The 22,617-nt window shown below is 46.2% G+C and overlaps 1 protein-coding gene across 3 annotated transcripts in view; it reads left to right on the top strand.

Moving 5' to 3' along the window:
• Positions 1-22,617, top strand: part of dhx16 (DEAH (Asp-Glu-Ala-His) box polypeptide 16) — a 56,215-nt gene that overhangs the window by 460 nt on the left and 33,138 nt on the right. For all 3 annotated transcript variants that reach the window (XM_056287111.1, XM_056287110.1, XM_056287112.1), the window contains exons 2-11: positions 552-756; positions 1,343-1,581; positions 6,525-6,693; positions 6,777-6,833; positions 12,564-12,818; positions 13,169-13,402; positions 19,162-19,353; positions 20,166-20,276; positions 20,656-20,771; positions 21,739-21,949. In XM_056287111.1, coding sequence (XP_056143086.1) covers positions 559-756; positions 1,343-1,581; positions 6,525-6,693; positions 6,777-6,833; positions 12,564-12,818; positions 13,169-13,402; positions 19,162-19,353; positions 20,166-20,276; positions 20,656-20,771; positions 21,739-21,949 — 1,782 coding nt within the window. In that variant the 5' untranslated portion in view covers positions 552-558. The remainder of the gene's footprint in view (positions 1-551; positions 757-1,342; positions 1,582-6,524; positions 6,694-6,776; positions 6,834-12,563; positions 12,819-13,168; positions 13,403-19,161; positions 19,354-20,165; positions 20,277-20,655; positions 20,772-21,738; positions 21,950-22,617) is intronic.

The following is a 22,617-nucleotide window of genomic DNA, read 5'->3' as shown; positions in this document are numbered from 1 at the left end:
CAACTAGTAAAGATGGATGAGAAGCGTGAAAAAATGCTTAACAATTAGTCGATACAGTTCCATAAATCAACATAAAGTTAATAACGGAACCCGTATTTAAGGACACGTTTTATCTGAATCCCGTTACTCGAGCCCTGTAACTGATGGAGGATTCTCTGACGCGTGATTTTCTCCAGACTGGAGCATGTGTCGGCCATGTGTCTAGTTTTGGCCAAATAACAAGGCAGAAAGCATGAAGGGGACTTGGTCAACATTAGCTCACTAATAGCTACGTTTTTGTTTGTAACTTAAACGAGTCAGTGAACTAGTTATGAGTCCCTTACAACATGCGAGGGCATAGATGGACTCTCTTATTCCAAAAAGCCCCTTTAGGCTGTCAGCTGTTCCCCTCCAACACAAACGTCAGATGTAATATGGGTATATCATTGAAAGGACGTGTCAGATAAGTAACTACGTGTCTTTGTTTGCAGGTGGCACACCAAGTAGCAAGCTGATTAACATTTGAATGTCAGTAGGATGGCTTGAAATAATTTTCACTTTATGTTTTCCAGTGGGAACATGGCGAACCTAGAACAATGGGTAAATGACCGTCTCCATGACATACTTGGGTTGAGTGACAGATATGTGGCCCAGTTTATGATTGGTATAGCACAGAAATCCTCCGGCTATCAAGACTTTGTGACCCGTCTCCAGCAGACGGGTACCATCGACATTGATCAGAGTGTGATTGCCTTTGCTCATGAGCTCTATGACAAGGTTGGTATTGCTGCTGTTCTATTATCAATTTGGGCCTAGATGATTACTGGAAATTACATTGTTGGTTAGGGGATCTGGACCAAATTGTCATTAGAAATCAGTTGATAGTGGGAATTAATCATGCCTCATCAAGTTCTTTTCCGACTGGAAGCTAGTTTTTACCTACAACTGAAACAAGAAGTTTATCTGTAGTCTCAGTTTTTACGAAGCTATTCTTTATTGCCCTCAAGCAAAACTAGCTTTCATTTTAACTTTCCCAATGTGCTTGTCTTTACATTGCAGTGTTATTGTTTTGTTTTTTGTTTTTTTGTTTGTAATGGCACTGTTTTTTGTAATCTAGAGACAGGACATGACTAATCTGTGCTATTGTTGTACTGATTATAAAGCCCGTCAGGAGTAGTCAAAGGTATTTCTTATGCCACCCAAGATGAATGACATTTCACTTAAATGGTCTTTTTTGTTTTAGCAGGAGGTTGTGGTCTTTCAAGATTCCAGTGGGAATTGAACCACTGACCACTGCAGTGCTGGCACCATGCTGTACCAATTGAGCGACACAACTGTAACCTCTTCCACCACTGCGTTTCAGGTTCCCCGCAAGCAAGTTGTGGAGAAGCAGGCTCGAGTGACTGAACGGCAAGCCATTGAGATGGAGAGGAAGAACCGGACGTACACTCTGGTTGAGGACAGTGATAGCGATGGTGATGCTTTGAAAGAGAAGGATAGGGGGAAAAAGAAGAACAAGGGCCAAAACCGAGGTAACAAGAGGAAGCACATCAGACAGAAAAAGGAAAGTGAGTCATCAAGTGAAGAGGAACAGCCCAAAAGGTCACAGGATGTTTCCTACTATTTCTATAATCCTTATTTACTCATAATCCGTATTAACCTTGTTAAAAGAAACACTCAACGGCAGGGAAAGATGATGATTGCTTATGGCGTGAAACAGGCTTGTACTGTCTCATAAAGAATTTACTTGACTCACTGGATTAATCCTCATTAACCGCGCTCTTTTATTCTTTTTCCTCTTCTATTTTTCTTTTTCTCCTTGCTGTCAATTACTAGAACAGCATATTTTGTCATGTTGCTTTTGTTTTAAGGCTCATTTATGCTCCCTTTATGTACATAAATAGATATGTCCGTTTCAAATGTTCTAAACGTAACTGCCCACATACTTCCCATTTGTGTTTTACGTTGGCATGGTTGTTAAGCAGTACATCCACTAGAGAGCAGTTCAGAGTTAAGTTCAGATTTCACATCCAAGTTCAGAGGTAAAGTGTCCAGGCTGCTGGAAATTCACACGAAGAAGAAGACGATGAGAGCAAACATGGCGATGGTGGAGGAGATCATGATCATGTATCTGTTAAAAAAGAGGTAGCTTAGTAGACAGCGGTGGGCTGTGTGGCCATTAAATACATTGTGGCATGTGGACAGAGAATTCTCCCTGATTTTACCTATGAGAGAAATTGACGACAAACGTCATTTCCAATACTTGCCTTCTTTGTTGTGTGTTGCTGGCTGGTTGCGCGTGAGCTATTAACTACACTGCACAACACTGCCCCCACGATTTCCTGTGGTACTGCTCCGTTTGTACGGATTCACAAGCTCCCAGAAAACATGCAGAAATATGGATGAAATGAACGCAGAGTACGGACAGAAGGCTCCATCCATATACGTATTTAACTTTGAGTATAAATGAGCTCTTAGCTGTGTGTTATGGTGCAGTAATCCTGATGCTTAATTGCCGTTTTCATTCAGTGTCTATATGTATTTGCAAAAGAACATATGCCAAAATATAACAAAATCACTGTTTGCAGAGGTACTGAAAAAATGCTCTTATTCACCCTTTCGGTCACTACCCCAAGCTCATGACCATAGGTGAGGATTGGAACAAAGATTGACTGGTAAATTGAGAGCTTTGCCTTCCGGCTCAGCTCCTTCTTCGCCACAACGGTCTGGTACAACGTCTGCATTACTGCTGATGCTGCACCAATCCATCTGTCAATCTCCGACTCCATCATACCCTCACTCGCGAACAAGACCCCGAGATACTTGGAACTCCTTCACTTGGGGCAGCAACTCATCCCCAACCCGGAGGGAGCAATCCACCATTTTGCGGTAGAGAACCACGGCCTCAGACTTGGAGGTGCTGACTCTCATCCCGGCCATTTCACACTCAGCTGTAAACCACACCAGTGCGCGCCGGGAGTCGCGTTCTGATGAAGCCAACAAAACCACATCATCTGCGAAGAGCAGAGATGCAATTCTGAGGTTCCCAAACGGACACACTCCTCACCTTGGCTGCGCCTTGAGATCATGTCCATGAATATCACAAACAGAATCGGAGGCAAGGGACAACCTTGGTAGAGTCCGACACCCACCGAGAACATGTTTGACTTTGTGCCAAGAACATGGACACACCCGCTCTGATGGCCGAGCGGAATAAACCGCCGTTCTTGCAATCCGCTCATCATGTGGCTGGGAGGTTCATATCCCAGACTCGCCGTAACCGGTCACGGCCAGAGCATCCACGGGGTAAGGCATTCATTAGGCCACCCTTACCCGAGGGATAGTGGGTGTAGATCGGTGTAGTGTTCAGGGACTCGTTCTCCAGCGACCCCCCCCCCCCCCCGGCCCATCCGGACACCTGCAGCCAAGCAACCGAAAGCATTCTCCCTACGTCTTCTTCGTGGCCTGAAGGTAATGCAATCCATGCGAGGCTGCAGCGTATAAAATAGCAAGAGCAGCCGACACAAGTTTGAAGGAAGCTGGTGTTACGACTATCTCCTTCCTGTGGAAACGTGAGCCAGGGGAGATAGTCGACAAGAGTTCCGGCCATCTGCCGTTGGGTTAATTGGATGGGATAAGGGGAAAAACTAGAAATAAATTTATATATATATAATAAAAAAAAAGAACGTGGACACAGCTCTCACTTTGGTTATACAAGGACTGGATGGCTTGTAGCAACTGCCTTGGTACCCTGTACTCCTGTAGTACCCCCCACAGAGTGCCCCAGGGAACACGGTCGTAAGCCTTCTCCAAGTCCACAAAACACATGTAAACTGGCTGGTCAAACTCCCATGCCCCCCCTCAGCACTTCCGCAAGGGTAAAGAGTTGGTCCGTTGTTCCACGGCCAGGACGGAATCCGCATTGTTCCTCCTGGTCGGAGCCTCCTTTCAAGCACCCTAGAGTAGACTTTCCCAGGGAGGCTGAGCAATATGATTCCCCGACAATTGGAGCACACCCTCCGGTCCCCTTTTTTGAATATGGGAACCACCACCCCAGTCTGCCTCTCCACATGTACTGTTCCCGACCTCCACGCGACACTGTAGAGGCGTGTCAACCAAGACAGCCCAACAATGTCCAGAGCCTTCAGCAACTCAGGGCGAATCTCATCTACACCCGGCGCCTTGCCACTGAGGACCTTTTTAACTACCTCAGAGCCCTCTGCCAGGGATATGGTTGGGGCTTCCCCTGAGTCTTCAGACTCTACATCCTCCACTGAGGACGTGTTAGTCAAGTTCAGGAGCTCCTCAAAGTGTTCTTTCCACCACTCGACATCATCCCCAGTCTGGGTCAACATTTCCCCTCCCTGGCTGAACACAGCCTGATTCAAGCCCTGTTTCCCCTTCCCCTTCTGGCAAACCGGATGGTTTGCCAGAACTCTCTTGAAGCCAACCAAAAGTCCTCCTCCATAGCCTTGCCGAACTCCTCCCACACCCGAGTTTTTGCTTTCGTGACCGCCGGAGCGGCAGCCCTTCTAGCCTCCCGGTACCTGTCTGCTGCTTCCGGAGACCCCTGGCCAACCAAGTCCGAAAAGCCTCCGTCTTCAGCCTGACGGCTTCCCTCACCACCGGTGTCCACCAGCGGGTTCTTGGGTTGCCACCTCGACAGGCATCGACGACCTTTTGACCACAGCTCCTGCCTGCCGCATCTACAATAGAGGCTTTGAACATGGCCCACTCAGACTCCATGTCCTCAGCCTCCCTCGGGATACACAAGAAGTTCTTCCGGAGGTGGGAGTTGAAGACCTCACGGACAGGGGCCTCTGCCAGACATTCCCAGTTCACCCTCACTATACGTTTGGGTTTGCCAGGTCTGTCCGGCAGCCTTCCCCGCCATCTGATCCAACTCACCACCAGGTGGTGATCAGTTGGCAGCTCTGCTCCTCTCTTCACCCGAGTGTCCAAAACATACGGACACAGATCTAATGATACGACCACAAAGTCTATCATCGATCTTCGGCCTGAGGTGTTCTGGTACCAAGTACACTTATGAACTACCTTATGTTGGAACATGGTGTTTGTTATTGCCAATCCATGACTCGCACAGAAGTCCAATAACAAGGCACTGCTCGGGTTCAGATCAGGGAGGCCAGTCACGCCCCTCCAGGTTTCTCCATCGTTGCCTGAAATGAGTTTCCTCCGTAGGGTGTCTGGGCTCAGTCTTAGAGATAGGGTGAGGAGCTCGGACATCCGAAGGGAGCTTGGAGTAGAGCCGCTGCTCCTTCGCATCGAAAGGAGCCAGTTGAGATGGTTTGGGCATCTGATTAGGATGCCTCCTGGGTGCCTTCCTTTGGAGGTTTACCAGGCATGGCCAACTGGGAGGAGAGCCCGGGGTAGACGCAGAACTCGCTGGAGGGACTGCATGTCTAATCTGGCCTGGGAACGCCTTGGGATCCCCCAGGAAGGGCTGGAGGGCGTTTCTGGGGAGAGGGATGTCTGGAGTGCCCTACTTAGCTTGCTGCCACTGTGACCCAACCCCGGAAAAGTGGCTGAAGATGAGATGAAATGAGACATATGCCAAAATATAACAAAATCACTGTTTGCAGAGGTACTGGAAAAATGCTCTTAACAGAAGGAAAAGGTTATCTGTCTTGTAGGAGTTCAGGCCTTGAGTTTTTTCAGGCCATTGTGAAATATCAGATTGCAAACTCGAATGACTGCTTCGTTTGAGGACAGCCCTCGAGACCAGAAGCCTGGTTCACAAAGAAAGTTCAGCAAGGCCAAGCTATCTCTTGCAGTACCAGGCTATACGAAAGCAGACATTGATAGTTATGGCCAACTGGTCACATGAACGTTAGACCAGAATGTTATAAACTTGCTCTGTATAGCTTGAGTTTTCTTATCCTGCTATGAACATGTTAACATAAAAGTTTGAAGTTTTATATTAAAAAGCCAATCGTGGGCAGAATGGACATATCCAGAGCTGTGTATGCATTTGGATGAACAAATCATTTAAATGGATGAACATTAGTGCTACGCTAGCAAAATAGGTCTTGTGATGCTGCTGCTGCCAAGGCAAGAGAGAGCTTGTGGAGGACATAGGACTTACAGATATTGTGTATGTAAACAGGTACATCACTGTCCCAGTATTATGGCATAGTGAAGGCATGTAGCTTTATTAACAAACGGTATTAACAATATAACAACAGCCATATAAGTCTCTAAAAGCAATATAAGCTTTATCATTTTAACAATATAAGGGTGTAGAAGAAACAAGTGACATTAGAAGCTTTCAGAAGGGCAAGCCAACCCTTCTCTATGAAGAGAATTTACGCCCTAAAAAGCAAAAGGTCTGAAGATTTCTTATTTGCACAAAAGGTTTTTGGATTCTATATAATGGACAAAGTCAAAAGCAGGTATAATTAAGATATACCATTTCAACATCACCTAAATCATCATCAAAACAAGCTGAACTCAAATGTAACAGCCAGTGAAGAGTGATAACTTTGCTGTTAAGAGTTTGTTTTTTGTTTTTTTTTAAATTCCAGGGGTAATTCAGGCCAAGGCAACCAGAGGTCAGTGGAGGAAGAGGAGGAGTGGGAGAGAGAGGAGCGAGAGCGGCTGCAGGATATTGAGGAGAGAGATGCTTTTGCTGAGCGAGTAAAACAGAAAGACAAAGAAAAGACCCGTAACATAGCAGAGAGGACAGACAAAAAGGTGAGGTGGACACCACTCTTACAACCTTGAATGCCATCTCGCCGTGTAGCATTGTTAAAGCCCTTCTTCGTTACTCTTTCCAGGCATACGAGGAGGCTCAGAAGAGGCTGAAGATGGCTGAGGAAGATCAGAGGAAAATGGTGAGCGTTAAGATTTCCCGTCACAGAAAAAAACTGGGAAACTGTCATTTCCTTTATGAACCAGATGAACTAGCTCATTTGTGACTTACTCATTCTCACTTGTATAATGTAGGATTCCTCTTCCTCCTATATCTCTAAAACACATCTACCTATCTATCTCTCTCTGTGTCTGTTTATCTGTCTGACTTTCCGTTAGGTTTGTTATCGATCCTTCAATAATTGGAAAAATTCCCCAATGATTATTCAATGTATATCAGCAAATTTCAAATGAAAATACTGGCTGTGGCTGTAGACCAACTTGTGAACTTGTTGACTAGCCCACGATAATAACAATTAAAAATACTGACAGTCATAATAAGAATGGTGTGGGGGATGTAAGAAAGGAGATGAGACCACTTTTGCTTTTGACCACACAGCCGCTGAGTCATTTATTTTCCAACAACAAGCTTCAAGTAAACAGCTTTTTTATACCCAAAACCACACCCTCAATTCTACCCACAATCCCCTCTGCTAACCCCTGTACCCACTGTCTTAAAGGGACCATCTCTTCCACATGGTGAATATGTAACCTGCCAGTGGGTCACTACACGTGCCCCACAGAATTCACCATGACAGAAAGAAGAAAAAAAAATCAATGTGGCGGGGGACAAATAATGCAGCCAAAACAGTTCCTCTTGAAGGGTGTAGGGACACGGGGGCGTCCACACCGAGGGGGCTGGGCCAGTTGAACCGGCCTGTCCAAGTCCAGGTGAGCTGGCTTGCGGCGGTCCACCAAAATCCACTCCGACTTATCGCCCACATCCACCACAAAGTTCTTAGCCCCCACCGCCAGGACACGGAAGGGGCCGTTGTAGTGGGTCCGCAGGGGGGTACGGTGGATGTCATGCCAGATGAAGATGTACCCGGCCGACTGCAGGTCCTTGGGAACGTAAGACTTAGGGAGGCCATGCCACGAAGTTGGGACTAGAGTGAAAACACTGGCGCTGCCCTGGAACACAGCTCGTTTGCGGGCAGCAGACCAGGGTGCCGCGCCGTCTGGGAGAAATTCCCCTGGGACCTGCAGGGGTTGGCTGTTAAACAGCTTGGCTGACGAGGACTGGAGGTCTTCCTTAGGGGCGGTCCGCAGGCCAAGCATGACCCATGGGAGCCAGTTGACCCAGCTGCTGTCGGCTGGCCCAAAAAGCGGCCTTCATCAAACAATGAAACCGCTCACATAAACCATTGCTCTGCGGGTTGTACGCCGTGGTGCGGTGGAGCTTCACCCCTAAGCTTTCAGCGACTGCAGTCTAGAGCTCGGATGTGAACTGTGAGCCCCGATCAGAAGTGAGGTCAGATGGTGTGCCAAATCGGGCTACCCAAGACCCGATGAACGCCCGGCCTACCTCAGCAGATGTGGTGGATGACAACGGAATAGCCTCCGGCCACCTGGTGATCCTGTCCACCTTGGTGAGGAGGTGAGTGAAACCACGGGAGGAGGGAAGGGGTCCCACTAAGTCCACATTGACATGGTCGAAACACCTCCCGGGCACCAGGAACAGCGCCAGGGGTGCCTTGGTGTGGCAGTGAACCTTTGAGCGCTGACACGCCACACAGTTGCCTGCCGGGTCCTTGACGTCCTTCCCAGTGTTGCCAGATGTAATAATAATAATGACCAAATTATCGCACATTATGGGACTTTTTGTCATTATTGATTGTACAGAGGGCAAAATTATCATACAAATACGATAATTATCATACATCTGGCAACACTGGGACTCTTTCCTGAGGCCATGCCACACGAACTTGTCCCCCACCAACTTCGTTGGCACCTTCACGCCTGGGTGTGAAAGGCCATGGATGACGTCGAAAACCTGCTGTCACCAGCCAGTGGGTACCGTGTGCTGGGGCTGACCCGTGGAGATGTCACAGAGAAGTGTGGCCCCAGCGTCATCGAACTTAACGTCCTTAAACTGCAGTCCGGTAGGCCAACACTTCGTGTCAGCAGCCTGGTCTGCAGCCATGGCAGCGTAGTCGAGTCCCAAGTGGACAGCCCCCACCACCGCCCGGGAGAGGCAGTCGGCGACGAAGTTGTCTTTGCCGGTGTTGTGCCAGATGTCCATGGTGAACTCCGATATGTAAGATAGCTAGCGCTGCAGACGCCCAGACCACGGATCGGTGACTTTGGCCATGGCGAACGTCAGCGGCTTGTGGTCCACAAACAGAACTGGTGGCATTCCAGCAGGAACCGAAAGTGGTGGATGGCGAGAAACAGGCCAAGAAGCTCCCTGTCAAAAGTACTGTACTTCCTCTCACTGCTGTGCAGTTGGCGCTCGAAAAAAGCGAGCGGTTGCCAGGCTCCGCCCACCCACTGCTTATACACTGCCTCCACGGCGTAATATGAGGCATCCGTGGTGAGTGCTACTGGGGCAGTTGGTGATGGGTGTGCCAACAAGGTAGCGTCAGTCAGTGCAGCCTTAGCGTCCTCTAACGCCTGGTTTCTCTCTTCTGATCAGACGGGCTCTTGGGGTCCTTACCCTTCAGAGCCTCATACGGGGGGTGCATGAGATGAGCCGCCCGGGAATGAACCGGTTTATAAAAGTTCACCATGCCCAGGAACTCCTGCAGGGACTTCACCTTGGTCAGGCATGGGAATCTGGCGACGGTGTCCACCTTGTCAGGGAGGGGGGTTGCTCCATCCCTTGTAACCCGGTGCCCTAGGAAGTCAATGGCTGGCAGGCCCAACTGGCACTTTGTCGGGTTGACGATGAGCCAATGCTGGCTGAGCCGCTCGAACAACTGCCGGAGGTGGACCAGGTGCTCCGCTGCGGACATACTGGCCATGAGATTGTTGTCCACGTAAACAAACATGAATGGCATATCCCGCACCACAGAGTTCATGAGCTACTGAAAGGTCTGCGTAGCCCCCTTGAGCCCAAACGGCATCCTCAGGAACTCAAACAGGCCAAACGGCGTGATTACTGCCGTCTTCGGCACTTCCTGCGGGTGGACTGTCATCAGGTGGTATCTGTGTACGAGGTCCACCTTAGAGAAGATGACTGCCCCCGCTAAGTACACAGAGAAGTCCTGGATGTGCGGGACGGGGTAGCGGTCTGGCGTCGTGGTGTTGTTGAGGCAGCGGTAATCACCACATGGGCGCCAGCTACCGTTAGCCTTCGTGACCATATGCAGGGGGAAGGCCCACGGACTGTCGGAGTAGTGCATGATGCCGAGGCGCTCCATGTTGGCAAACTCCTCCCTGGCGATGGCGAGCTTGACTGGGTCGAGGCGCCGTGCACGGGCATAGACTGGGGGGCCTGTGGTAGTGATGTAGTGTTCTACTCCATGCTTGGTGACTACTGATGAGAAGATGGATGTTGTGAGGTCCGGAAACTCAGCAAGCAGACGCTGAAACTCATCCCGGTGGCAATCATGTTGGACAAGCCGATGGGACCCACCTCCCCCAGCGTACATGGGTAGGAGCAGAAGGAGATGGCGTCAATCAAGCGGCGGTTTTTAACATCCACCAGCAGTCCATAAGCATGCAGGAAATCCACACCCAGGAGGGGAATGGGCAGCTTTGCCATCAAAAAGTCCCAGCTGACCTCCAAAAACCACATCCACATACCTTGTGCCATAGGTGTGAACAACGGTGCCGTTGGTAGCATCCATGGGGGGGCTGAATCTGCCAGCCATCATGTCCACTTGTGTCGCAGGCAGGATGCTCCGCTGCGCACCTGAATCATCTAGCAACCGCCGGCCGGAGATGGTGTCCTGAATAAACGGCAGCCTGCCTTCCTGGCCAACGCTCAGGGCTACTACTGAGCGCCGGCCCTGGCTTTTCCCGCCCTGCTGAAAGTGCATGGTGCACGGCATTACTTGGCTTTGGTTCCAAACCTAGCATGGTAGAAGCACAGTCTCCCTGAGTCCTGCTGCCGACGTGAAACTGCTGCCACGGCGACGCCCGTAGCCTCAACCGGTGGTGTTGGAAGACTGAGGGCAGGCAGCAGAGCGGCCACACACTGCTGTCGGCTGGCGAGAAAAATCCTGTCAGCCTCCGCGGCCAGCTCCTGAATGTGCTGGTGGTGGACAACTTGGAGCTAATCAAGGCAGCACGGACGTGCGAGGGGAGCTGACGGAGGAACAGCTGGCCGAAAAGGAAGGAGGGGTCGCACGAACCCAGCATACTCAGCATCTTGTCCATTAGCTGCGATGGCTTGCCATCTCCCAAGCCTTGCAGTGAAAACAACCAGTCTGCCTGCTCAACCTCTGCTAGCTCAAAAGCCTGCAGCCAGTGTCTCTCAATCGTACCGTATTTATCCACGGGCAGCAGGGCTTGCTGCAGGCCCAATATCCCTGACGCTGTAGATGTTCCGAGTGCCGCCACGACATAGTGGTACTTGGTCTCATCCACGGTGATGTTCTTAATCGCGAACTGGGCTTTGATGTGAGCGAACCATGCTGCCACAGCCGTTTCCCAGAAGTCGGACCATTTGAGCGAGATGGTGTTAGCCACTGCCGCTGCACTGGTAGCGTCCTTCTGCATGGCTCACGTCGGGGTCCCCAATGTGGAGGATGTAAGAAAGGAGACGAGACTACTTCTCCTTTTGACCACACAGCCGTGGGGTCGTTTATTTCCTCAAGTCAACAACTTTTTATATCCAAAACCATGCCCTCAAGTCTACCCACAATCCCCTCTGCTAACCCCTGAACCAACTGTCTTAAAGGGACCATCTCTTCCACATGGTGACTATGTAGGCTGCAAGTAGGTCACTACAATGGCAACAAAATCTTATGTAACACAAACATTGTATTAAAATAAAATGGGCATCTGGATTACATTTTGGCCCACAAGTTAAATATTCCATTTGTGGGCGTCCGGATAGCGTGGCGGTCTATTCCATTGTCTACCAACACGAGGATTGCCAGATCGAATCCCCGTTAACTCCGGCTTGGTCAGGCGTCACTACAGACACAGTTGGTCGTGTCTGCGGGTGGGAAGCCGGATGTGGGTTTGTGTCCTGGTCACTGCACTAGCGCCTCCCCTGGTCAGTCGGGGTGTCTGTTTGGGGGGAGGGGGAACTGGGGGGAAAGCATGATCCTCCCATGTGCTACATCCTCTTGGTGAACTCCTCACTGTCAGGTGAAAAGAAGCAGCTGGTGACTCCACATGTATGGGAGGAGGCATCTAGTAGTCTGCAGCCCTCCCCGGATCAGCAGAGGGGGTGGAGCAGCAACTGGGACAGCTTGGAAGAGTTGGGTAATCTGCTAGATACAGTTGGGGAGAAAAAGGGGGTGGGGGAATGTAAAAAAAAAATGTTGCGTTCAGTTTTTATATAAATGACATCTAAATTGTTGCTGGTTTAGGTGAGGTGGGTTCAGTTGGTCGCCTCCATGTTATTGCCAAATGTATTCCATCACAATATTCAGTATAAAAAGTATTTTATGAAACCCCCTTTGTCTGTCTGTCTCTCAGTCTAGCTCTCTTTGTCTGTTGGCCAGTCTTATCTATCTGTCAGTCAGTCCGTCCGTCCGTCTCTCTTTCTCTGTCTGTTGGCCCGTCTTGTCTATCTGTCCGTCTGTCCGTCTGTCCGTCTGTCCGTCTGTCCGTCTGTCTGTCTGTCTGTCTGTCTGTCTGTCTGTTGGTCTTTCATAGTACAAAAGCCAGTTATGTTTCATCCCTTTTACCTGCACTGACAGGAATTGCTCTCCTTTTAAGGACCAAACCTTCTCCCACTCGCCTTCTCCTTTCAGCTGCCAGAGTTGAGGAAGCGCTCACGCTGGGACTACCTGCAGAAGAGGGAGGCAGAGAAGCTGGAGGACCTGGAGGCGGAGATTGCGGATGATGAGTACCTGTTCTCCACAGACGAGCTGACTGAAAGGGAGAGGAAGGACTTGGATTACAAACGCACCCTCCGTGACCTGGCCCGGGAATACAAGAAGGCTGGTGCCAAGGAGGCAGACGAGAGGAAGAACCGATACTACATGCCGGAGGAGAAGAGGAGCAAGGTATGAGCGCTTGAGGGATCTGATGGGTGGTGTGGTGATGTAAACTTGTTTGATTTGTTGGTCGAGCATTAAGGCTGATCTACTGGTTACAGTTTTTGTCCCTGTCTTTTTTAATTCATTAAACTCATTCAGTCTTCTTCTTTCTCTTTTATTTTCCCTCATTCTTTGTTCCATTCACCTCCCAACCCATCCACCCTACCCCAATGCCTCACTTTCTTTCCCTCTCTCTGACCTTGTCTTTTACATCTCTGCCTCTGTCATCCTTCCTTCTCATCTTCCCTTCTCCCTGTCTCTGTCTCTGTCTGTCTGTCTGTCTCACTCACTCTCTCTCTCTCTCTTCCACATACAAGGAGGTGCCTCAAAGGGACCTGGAGCTGGAGCAGACCCCCATGGAGCTGGGAGGGGAGCAGGGCCGCTGGGAGGAGGAGAGGCTGAAGACGGCCTCGCTCAGCTTTGGGGCCAAGCAGGAGAGGGAGCGATGGATGAAGGAGGAAAAGGACAAGTACCAGCTTATCCTGGAGGAGGATGAGATGATCAACTTTGTCAGCAGTGCCGTCACCATGAAGGGAACCCTGTCAGAAAAGGTGGGTTTTGGGACGCTGGTTCAGAGGGACGTCTGTTGAGCAAGCTTTGCTCAAGGACACTTAAACAGCAGACGCTTTTGTGGCTAGAATCAAAGAATGGGCTCTCCAACCACTTGGCTGCAGGAGCATAGCTTAAGCAGACACAGGCTACCAGCCTGTTATTTAGGGCTGCCCCCTTCCAAAGACTTCCCTTCCCATTTGTTGACTAGTCATCTCACGTTTATGATATTAATTTTTTTTTTCATTCCATTATCCGAACCGCTTATCCTGCTCTCAGGGTTGTGGGGTTGCTGGAGCCTATCCCAGCAGTCACTGGGTGGCAGGCGGGGAGACACCCCTGGACAGGCCGCCAGACCATCACACAGGGCCGACATACACACACACACACACACCCACACACATTCATACCTAGGGGCAATTTAGTATGGCTGATTCACCTGACCTACATGTCTATGGACTGTGGGAGGAAACCGGAGCCCCTGGAGGAAACCCACGCAGACACGGGGAGAACATGCGAACTCCACACAGAGGATTTATGGTTTTAATGTAATTATTTAAATATATAGTATGTATTTTTGGGGCATCAGAAAATGGTTTGAATTCCGGGGCTGAGAAAGAATGTTATAAGTAACATTGTTAACACTGTGCTATGATACAGAGAAACACAAAACTGTAATTAGCCTTTAAAATATACATTTTACAATTGCACACACTTAAATGAGCTGCCTGTTAACAACACTGGCAAAAGCGGTAATGATTCTGAATGTGTCAGAGCAATGAGCAAGGAGACTGAACATTTGTTAAATTTAATATAACATAGTATAACATCACCCAACTTATGATCTTGTGACACCAACACAACTTATGAGGGACCAAATGTAGTACTAATCTGACATTATTGCTGATATGTCTCCCCTGCTTGAATCCAGATTGTTCTTCATCAACTATCTTTGTAGCCTTTTTTTCAGTCTTTTTGTGACGATTAATGCAAATACTTTGGCTTCATTATTTAATAAACTCATTGGTCTCCAATTATCTAAATATAATTTATCTCTATTGGGTTTTGGAATAAGCGTAATTACTCCTTGTTTTAATGATGCTGGGAGTTCACCAATCTCAACTGACTCTTGAAACATAGTAAGCAGAAAAGAAGCTAGCTCTGTACTAAATATTTTATAGAACTCAGCCATCAACCTGTCATTGCCTGGTGATTTGTTATCTTTAAGGTTTTTAAGGCCCTTGAGGCACATTTTTAATTTGTGATATTGGGCTATACCAATAAAACTAACTTGACCTTTATACAATCAGTTATTTCAAATAAGCTTAACTCATCGTCATATATCTACATGAGATCCTTGTCAACTTTTCTGACGTTGTGTCTCAATATTTGACCTCCAGACTCCCTTTTAAAATTGCGACCCCTGCTGTTCGATTAGTGCCAAAAGAGAACCAAACATCACTTCCCCGTTGGTTTTTCCAAAATAAAGCATCTTCTGGACAAGCATGGCTTTCCTGAATAAACCAAAAATTGCCTTTTCCTTGGCAGTAAAGAAATAAAGCCTTTCTTTGTAGCAGATCCCTAATACCCCTGGCATTAATTGAAAACACTGAGACAGACATAAAAAAAGTAAGTATTAACAGTAAGCAAGTACCTATCTATGGGTTTCTCATATAAAAAGAAATTGTGTAACAGCTGCATAATGCCAAAATAAACGGAGTTAGCAAAGTTACTAAAATTTGAAGAAGAAAAAAAACATCCCTTTCTCCAGTAAAGCAAAACACGGAAGCTATACAACTATGTCATGGAGTAGGTTGACACCCATGGCTGCAAACTCCAACTACATTCAATACCGGAAGAAGGGAAATAATTATGGGTATTAACAATTATGAGTAATAATAAATGAGGGTGGTTAATCAGCTCATTTGGTTTTTATCAGTGCAATGTATAAGAAAAACATAGTCAAGTATAGCCTACTATGGAATTCAAAGAAACAACTTTTCAAACAACAGCTTAATCCTTTAGAAGAAGACAACTTCACCATATAACTTTCTGAAGAACTTGAACAGGTTAAGAAAAGAAATATTGGACTTAATTACTAGAATGTTAGTGCATCAGATCACCTAAAACTAAAATAAGGTCAGCATCATTTGCCATTTAAATCCATAAAAATTTGAGCTGTATAGTAAAATTTATGGCTACTAGTAGGGATGGGTATTTTATCGATACTACTACTCTTATCGGTACTGCTTATCGGTTTGGTACTTTATCGATACTCTTATCGGTTCTTTTTGATTATTATGCAAGAAAAAAAAGATACTTAATTAAGAAAAGAATCGACATGTCTTTATTATTCTATTATATAACTTTATATAAATATAAACAAATATTATTTATTCAGCAGCAACAGCAGCAGCAATGTTTTAAATGCGTCTGAATTATAGACTTTATAATCAACATTCAACAACAACAAATAAGATAAAAAATAAAAGTAGATAAAGACAAAGAAAAAATATATATATAAAAAAAATAAATTTTTACAGCAAAAGGCTAACGGAAGTTCAAACAAACAAGAACCTAGAACATTATCCTAACAGTTCTTCTGCAGAAAAATCAACAAACCTGCCTTCTCCGGCAGGAGTCGGGATCTCTCCTGACTTATAATGTCCCCGGCTATTAGCCTAGCTAACTCCGTATCTATGGCTTATATATTTGTAGCTAAACAATTAGCTAAGCAATTATATTTTATTTATTGGCCTATTCGTAATAATTTGTTATTAGCCTAGCTAACTCTGTATCTATGGCTTATATATTTGTAGCTAAACAATTAGCTAAGCAATTATATTTTATTTATTGGCCTATTCGTAATAATTCGTTATTAGCCTAGTTAACTCCGTATCTATGACTCATACGGCTTACCTGCAGTGGATGTGGATGGAACACTACGAGCAAAGCAGTGAAAAACGCCGCATTTCTGCAGATTGATACCATGTTTCGACAAAAGATGTTTCGACAGATTGCTTGTATTGCCACCCTTACGGGCAAATGATTTGTTGCACTTGTGGCAACGAGCGTTGTTGTCATCGACTTTTGAAAAATATACCCAAACTTTTGAACGTTTAGTTCTCTCCGCCATGATGAGCCCTTGAGCAGAGCTGTCTGTGCGTGTGTCAGCGAGTGTGTGGAGCACAGCACAGCCCCGCCCCTCGCGCAGTAAGAGAGAGAGACAGAGAGATGGAGAAAACGGCAAACAAGATTATGTTTGCGACGTTTAAATTCCTCGAAAAACACAATTGCCACAATATAAATCTCACTCCATGATTTCTCGAGTACCTACCGACTACCGATAGCAGAACCGAAAACGTCGGATCTTAAAAATGCTCCGGTTTTTACTAATTTAGAACCGGTTCCCGTTTAGAACCGGGTTTCGTGGGGCATCCCTAGCTACTAGTCCTCAAGACAAAACATGTCAGTAGGATTGTTTTGCTGAGTTTTTACTTAAAACAGTTCACTGCCATCAGTAAAAACCTCACCGTTTCACTTCACGACTGTACTTCTTTGCCGTCAACAAAGGGTCTTGCGTCGCTGAAATATGCCTTCTTTCCCTCTTTCCTTGCCTTTTCCACCGCTTGCCAGAGCCCACTCTGTGCATCCTTGTCAAATGTTATTAGATCCTCCTTGAAGCGCAAACCATTTCTCTTCGGATATTCGCTCTCTTTCGCATGCCTCCATGTCAGATCTCTCGCCGTTCTAGAGATTAATCTTATGATCACTGGTCGCGGTTTTACGTTCTTTCCCTCTCCTGACTTGAGTTGCCCAAGTCAATGTACAACATCCAGCGCACCTGCCACAGCATTGCGATCAGCCTCAGGAACCACCGCCTTGCATATCTCTTTCACTCTTGCCTCGTTGTTCTCAGTGATGCACTCGGAAACTCTGTTCAGACGAAGACACCATCTGCAACTGTGTTTTTCTTGATCGTTCACCTTATTCTCCAATTCCACGGTTCTTTTCTTCATTCCTTCACTTTGACTTTTCAGATTTTCATTTTCTTTGTTCAGATCCATCATCTCTGTGCGGATTGAGTTGAGTGCTTCGCTAAGGTTTTCGATTTTGATTGAGTTCTCTTTCACCATGTCTTTAATTTGATCCACCCTTTCGTTGATTGGTATGCTGAAGCACGGGGACGCGCTTCCTGAAGGAGGGGAGTAGTGTAACGTGCACGGATAAATAGACTTGCTAGCCCTTGGCTAACGGGTCAGACCCTTTAGTCGACTGGTTAACGTAGTCACCTATAGTGCTGGAGACACGGGTCCGCATCCCGGCTGTGACGGTTCCCCGGCTGCCCCCAGAATTCACTACATTGATGTCAGAAGTGGGATGGTGAGACTGTGAGGACATCGGAAGCATGTGCGCCCAGAGCCATGAGGGAGCTGGTATGCTGAAGTGCGGGGACGCACTTCCCGAAGGAGGGGGGCAGTGTAACGATCATGGATGAATACCCTTGCTAGCCCTTGGATAACGGGTCGGATCCTTTAGTCAACTTGTTAACGTTGTCGCCGGTGGTGCGGGAGATCCGGGTTCGTGTCCTGGCTGCGGTGGTTCCCGGCTGCCCCTTAGAATTCGCTACAAAATTCTCCTACACCTCAGCCAGGGTAGGTTCATCCGCCTTACTAGCTGCTTGGGTGGAATTAAGACGTTGCCTTTTTTTAGGTTCTTTGGATGGCGTATTTGGGCAAGATTCACATCCGTTCCCATTTTTAGTTTTTCTAGAATACGACAGGGTCTCACTGATTGTTCTCTTTTCTTTAGCAGGCTCGATTTCCATTTTCTGAGCTTCAACCGTTGGCCAACATAATTATGCTCCTCGAGCAGTTGCTAGTTAGCTAATTGCTAGTTAGTTAATATAGGACTCTGGTTACTGCCCTTCTTTTGTCGTAAGTTTTCTTGTCAGGGAATTGAGCACAGAAAGCAAGCTGACTTGTTTCCGAAACATGAAAGTATAATTAAATATTAAACATTAAACATGTTTATGAGGCACAACTGTAATTGATCTTACTTTTGTGAGAAAAACCCAAATCGGTCCTCAGCGAGAAAAGGTCCAGCTGCTCATGTCGCCATCTTGGCCCGCCAGGATTTATCACTTTATCAGTGCTTTTCACTGCAATTTGACAAATCCCAGGATCCCGTATCAGCCGCATACATGTGAGTGTCTGACCCTGACTGAGTGTTGACACTTCCTTTGTTTCAAATTAAAAGCCTTCATACGTTTCATATCTAAAGGTTTGATTTTTTTAAGCGTTTCATTCAGTTTGAGACTGAGACTCTTCTCATTGACTAAAGTTTGGTCTACTATTTGGGGGCAGCCCTACTATTATGAGTTAGCTTTGCCTAATGATGGTAGGGCCTCTAATCCTGTCACCTGCTTTGGCAGTTGGACAGTTTTTTAAGTTGAATGAGTATATTCCACTGGGGTGGGATTGGTTTCACTTGGCACCATTGATATTAGATTACATGATAGATAGCTAGGCAGGTAGCCAGATATAGATTAGATGTAATCTTTCTGAGCAAATGATATCCAGTTGTTGGCAATTAAAGAACATTTCGGCAGTGGCATTTTAGATAAAGTTAAAGTGGTCACTTTCAAATAGGTGCAGATGTCACCGTTACTTGTGCTGCGTTAGTAACTCAAGATAAATACCTAACAAACTAAATGTAATTTTAATGTAAAAAAAAAGGGATTTACCTTCTACCCCCTCAGGAGCAAGAAGCCAGGGCCCTTTCACAGGCGGAGCTCAAGAAACAGTCGATTCAGGAGGTGAGGCGCAGTCTGCCAGTCTTCCCCTACAGAGAAGACCTCCTGGCTGCCATCCATGAGCACCAGATCCTGGTCATTGAGGGGGAGACGGGCTCTGGAAAGACCACACAGATCCCACAGTATCTCATGGAGGATGTGAGTGAAATGTGTTCTTGTGTAGCATAGTGGATCATGGCACAAGCACTCCCAGGGCCACCCACGCTAGAAATGAAATGCTGTAAATTGAATTAAGGGAGTGCTATAGACCCCTTTTCTGTTAGTAAACATAGTGACGTCTTTCTGTGGGCGGAGCTTAGCTGGAGGCAAATATCCATACCTACAACAGACAAAAGTATTGTTTAACGTTACCTTACAGAGCTGATATGAAGTATGCACTACAAACACGAGCATTTTTGATGCTCTCCTCAGTCCAATCCTTTCGTCTTATCGCATTTAACCACAGTTGTCTCCGATCTTTTTGACTGGGAGTGGTAGCTGGTATGCGATAAAACTTCAAGTTTAGTTTATTACTGCTTCGATTCTGGCACCCAAAAACACAGCATGAAGACATGTTGGCTAACGTTAGCTAGATGATATACACTTGCCTGAGGATGTGATTCGTATTTAACGTTACCGCTTCTAGCTTTGTTTTGCCTCCAGCTGACGTGACCATTATGTAGGCTCTAAAGGGGTCAATCCCAGTCATGCCACTATTTGTTCAGAAGCTTACAGGTATTTTGATTCTGACCAACCAAGAACTGGTATCAAATTGGCCCCGTTGCGACCCAAATTGTATTTTTTTAAACTCACACTTCAGTCAGACCATGAACATTGTCATGTCTTCATTGAGGTGGCCGAAGACATCTGAAAATGCTTCATGTCCTTGACTGTTGTCTGTGGACTAGCTGTTAAATGATGGGTGTAATTTAAGACTTGTAGAGCTGTTACTTTGTTCTTCATCCTATCAGGGCTACACAAAAGGTGGCATGAAGATTGGGTGTACGCAGCCTCGCAGAGTGGCAGCCATGTCCGTGGCAGCCCGAGTGGCGGAGGAGATGGGCGTAAAGCTGGGGAATGAGGTGAGTTTGGCGTGCCTTCATACAATCACTTCTCAGTCTTGTGTGTTCATATCAAACAAGTATGGTTCAGATATTGTTTGAGGCAGAGTTGCTTAACTTAGTTGTACTGTTTTTGTTGCTGTCAGTGTTTTGTTCTGTTGTCTGTACTGTTCACTTGTTTAAGTTCTTTATTTGCGCTTTAAGCTTTTGTGGAAGTCTTGCAACCCCAACACTTGTTTTCTGTATTTTTCTGTGTTTCTGTTATTCTATATATGTTAACTGTGACACTTCGGTGTGAAATGCACTTAAAATGTGTATTTCTTTGATTTGGTTTGAAAACAAACAGCAGAATCAGTGGTTGAGTGTTGTTTTTTTTTTTTTTTTTTTTTGTCTCACTCAGGTTGGCTACAGCATCCGTTTTGAGGACTGTACATCAGAAAGGACGGCGCTGAAGTACATGACGGACGGCATGCTCCTGAGAGAGTTTCTCACCGAGCCTGACCTGGCCAGCTACAGGTGATACTGCCCACCTTCCCACAGTCAGCTGGTGTTTAACTGTGTCTGATCATGTCTGTCTGATCAGTTACATACTTGCTTATCCTTTTTTGAGATTTTAGGGGTTTATTATAACTTATTTGTTTATAATTAAAGTTACCGCTTTCCAATATTCCTTTTCCTGGCTTTAGTTTTTGTGGCTACAGCCCTCCTCACTACATGGTAAAGATCAGTTTTTATTTTGATGAATGACTTATCACTGTGATAAGGACACTGATATCATTCGACACTTGAAAGGTTTTCTGTTAAGGAATGTCACGTGCACTGTCAACCCTTTCTCCTGATGAAGTCACTTCTGAAATATAATACCACTGTTAACTAGTTCAAGAGTCATTTGAAACCCTTTTATTATCATTTACAAAGTTATGTGTCTATGATTTTAGAATTATCTCTTTATTGTTTTCATCAATTTTAGGCAGCAAAGCTTTCTATCCATAAGGAATAGATATTGTCTTGGTGTGGAATAATGTCTTGGTCAACATCCCGGTATGTTGTGTGGCCCCATTTAACTTTGACTCCTTTGCCTTCTTCTTCATATTTGATCATCGTAGAAGAGAAAATATAGAAGAATTTATCATCAATCAATCAAGTTGCATTTTATATAGCGCTTTTCTAGCTGCAACAGCCACTCAAAACCGCTTTACATTTCTGGTCAAATCTGAATTTCAGACACCTCTTATAATAGAACACAAGCCGTTTTGTGTACAATCACTATCTATTTCGTATGCGTAATGCCACATCATCCCACCTTCTTTCCAGCAGGACACCGTCATTCATTTCACATCTTGGATGAGGAGTCTTTCAGTAACATTTAATAGAAATGGCATTAACCTCAGCATCATTCTTCTAACAGTGCAGTATATTGTGACTGATGCTTAACTTTTCCCTTTTCCTCTCACTCTCTCTCCGCCTCTCTGTCTCTCTCCAGTGTGATCATCATAGACGAGGCCCATGAACGCACGCTCCACACAGACATCCTCTTTGGTCTAATTAAGGACATAGCCCGGTTCAGACCAGATCTGAAGGTGCTGGTGGCCAGTGCCACTCTGGACACGGAGCGCTTCTCATGTTTCTTTGATGATGCGCCCGTCTTCCGGATTCCTGGCAGGAGGTTCCCAGTTGATATTTACTACACTAAGGTATGATTCAGCATGCACTGAGGACATCCAATAATGGTCAGACTGGTTCCAGAAATGATATCTGCTCTCTTTTTACAAAAGTGCCACTTAGTCTTAAAGCAGCTGTAGGTAACTTTGGAGAGGTGAGCAATTTTGATATAACACCCCCTCCCCCCAATAAGTCAACCTCACCTCCACCCCCCACTCTGCTTCCCTCCTAGTACCCCTCCCTCCAAACCATCCTCATACACGTGCACAAGTTTTCCCACCATAACTGGCAAAATTTGTGGTGTTGTTGATATTGTACATGCGTAAAAAAAATTCTTCAAATAGTTACACCAACATTGTTGTTGTGAAGCACTGTTTTACTTATGGTGAAGTATTTCGAAAGATCACTATTTCCAATGTACTGACGGCACCTTGTGTGACTTCCGCTGTCTAAGATCTGTGTTAGTACCATGAAGACAGTAAAATACAACGCAGTTGTTAATCTGTCCATGTAAAAAAATACTTTTTCAGCAAATCTTTTAGTTACTCCAACATTGTTATCGTGAAGCACTTTTACTTAGAGGTCAAGAATTTATAAAGATCCCTATTTCCCAAGTAGCGGGCTGTTGTACATGTGCATACAACATGATTGGCATTGAGTTAGGGACTGTCGTTAGTGTTGCCTGGTTGTTTCATTCAGA

The sequence above is a fragment of the Lampris incognitus genome, chromosome 9, assembly GCF_029633865.1.
Source record: "Lampris incognitus isolate fLamInc1 chromosome 9, fLamInc1.hap2, whole genome shotgun sequence".
Taxonomy (NCBI): domain Eukaryota; kingdom Metazoa; phylum Chordata; class Actinopteri; order Lampriformes; family Lampridae; genus Lampris; species Lampris incognitus.
This window is presented reverse-complemented; position numbering and strand designations above follow the sequence as displayed.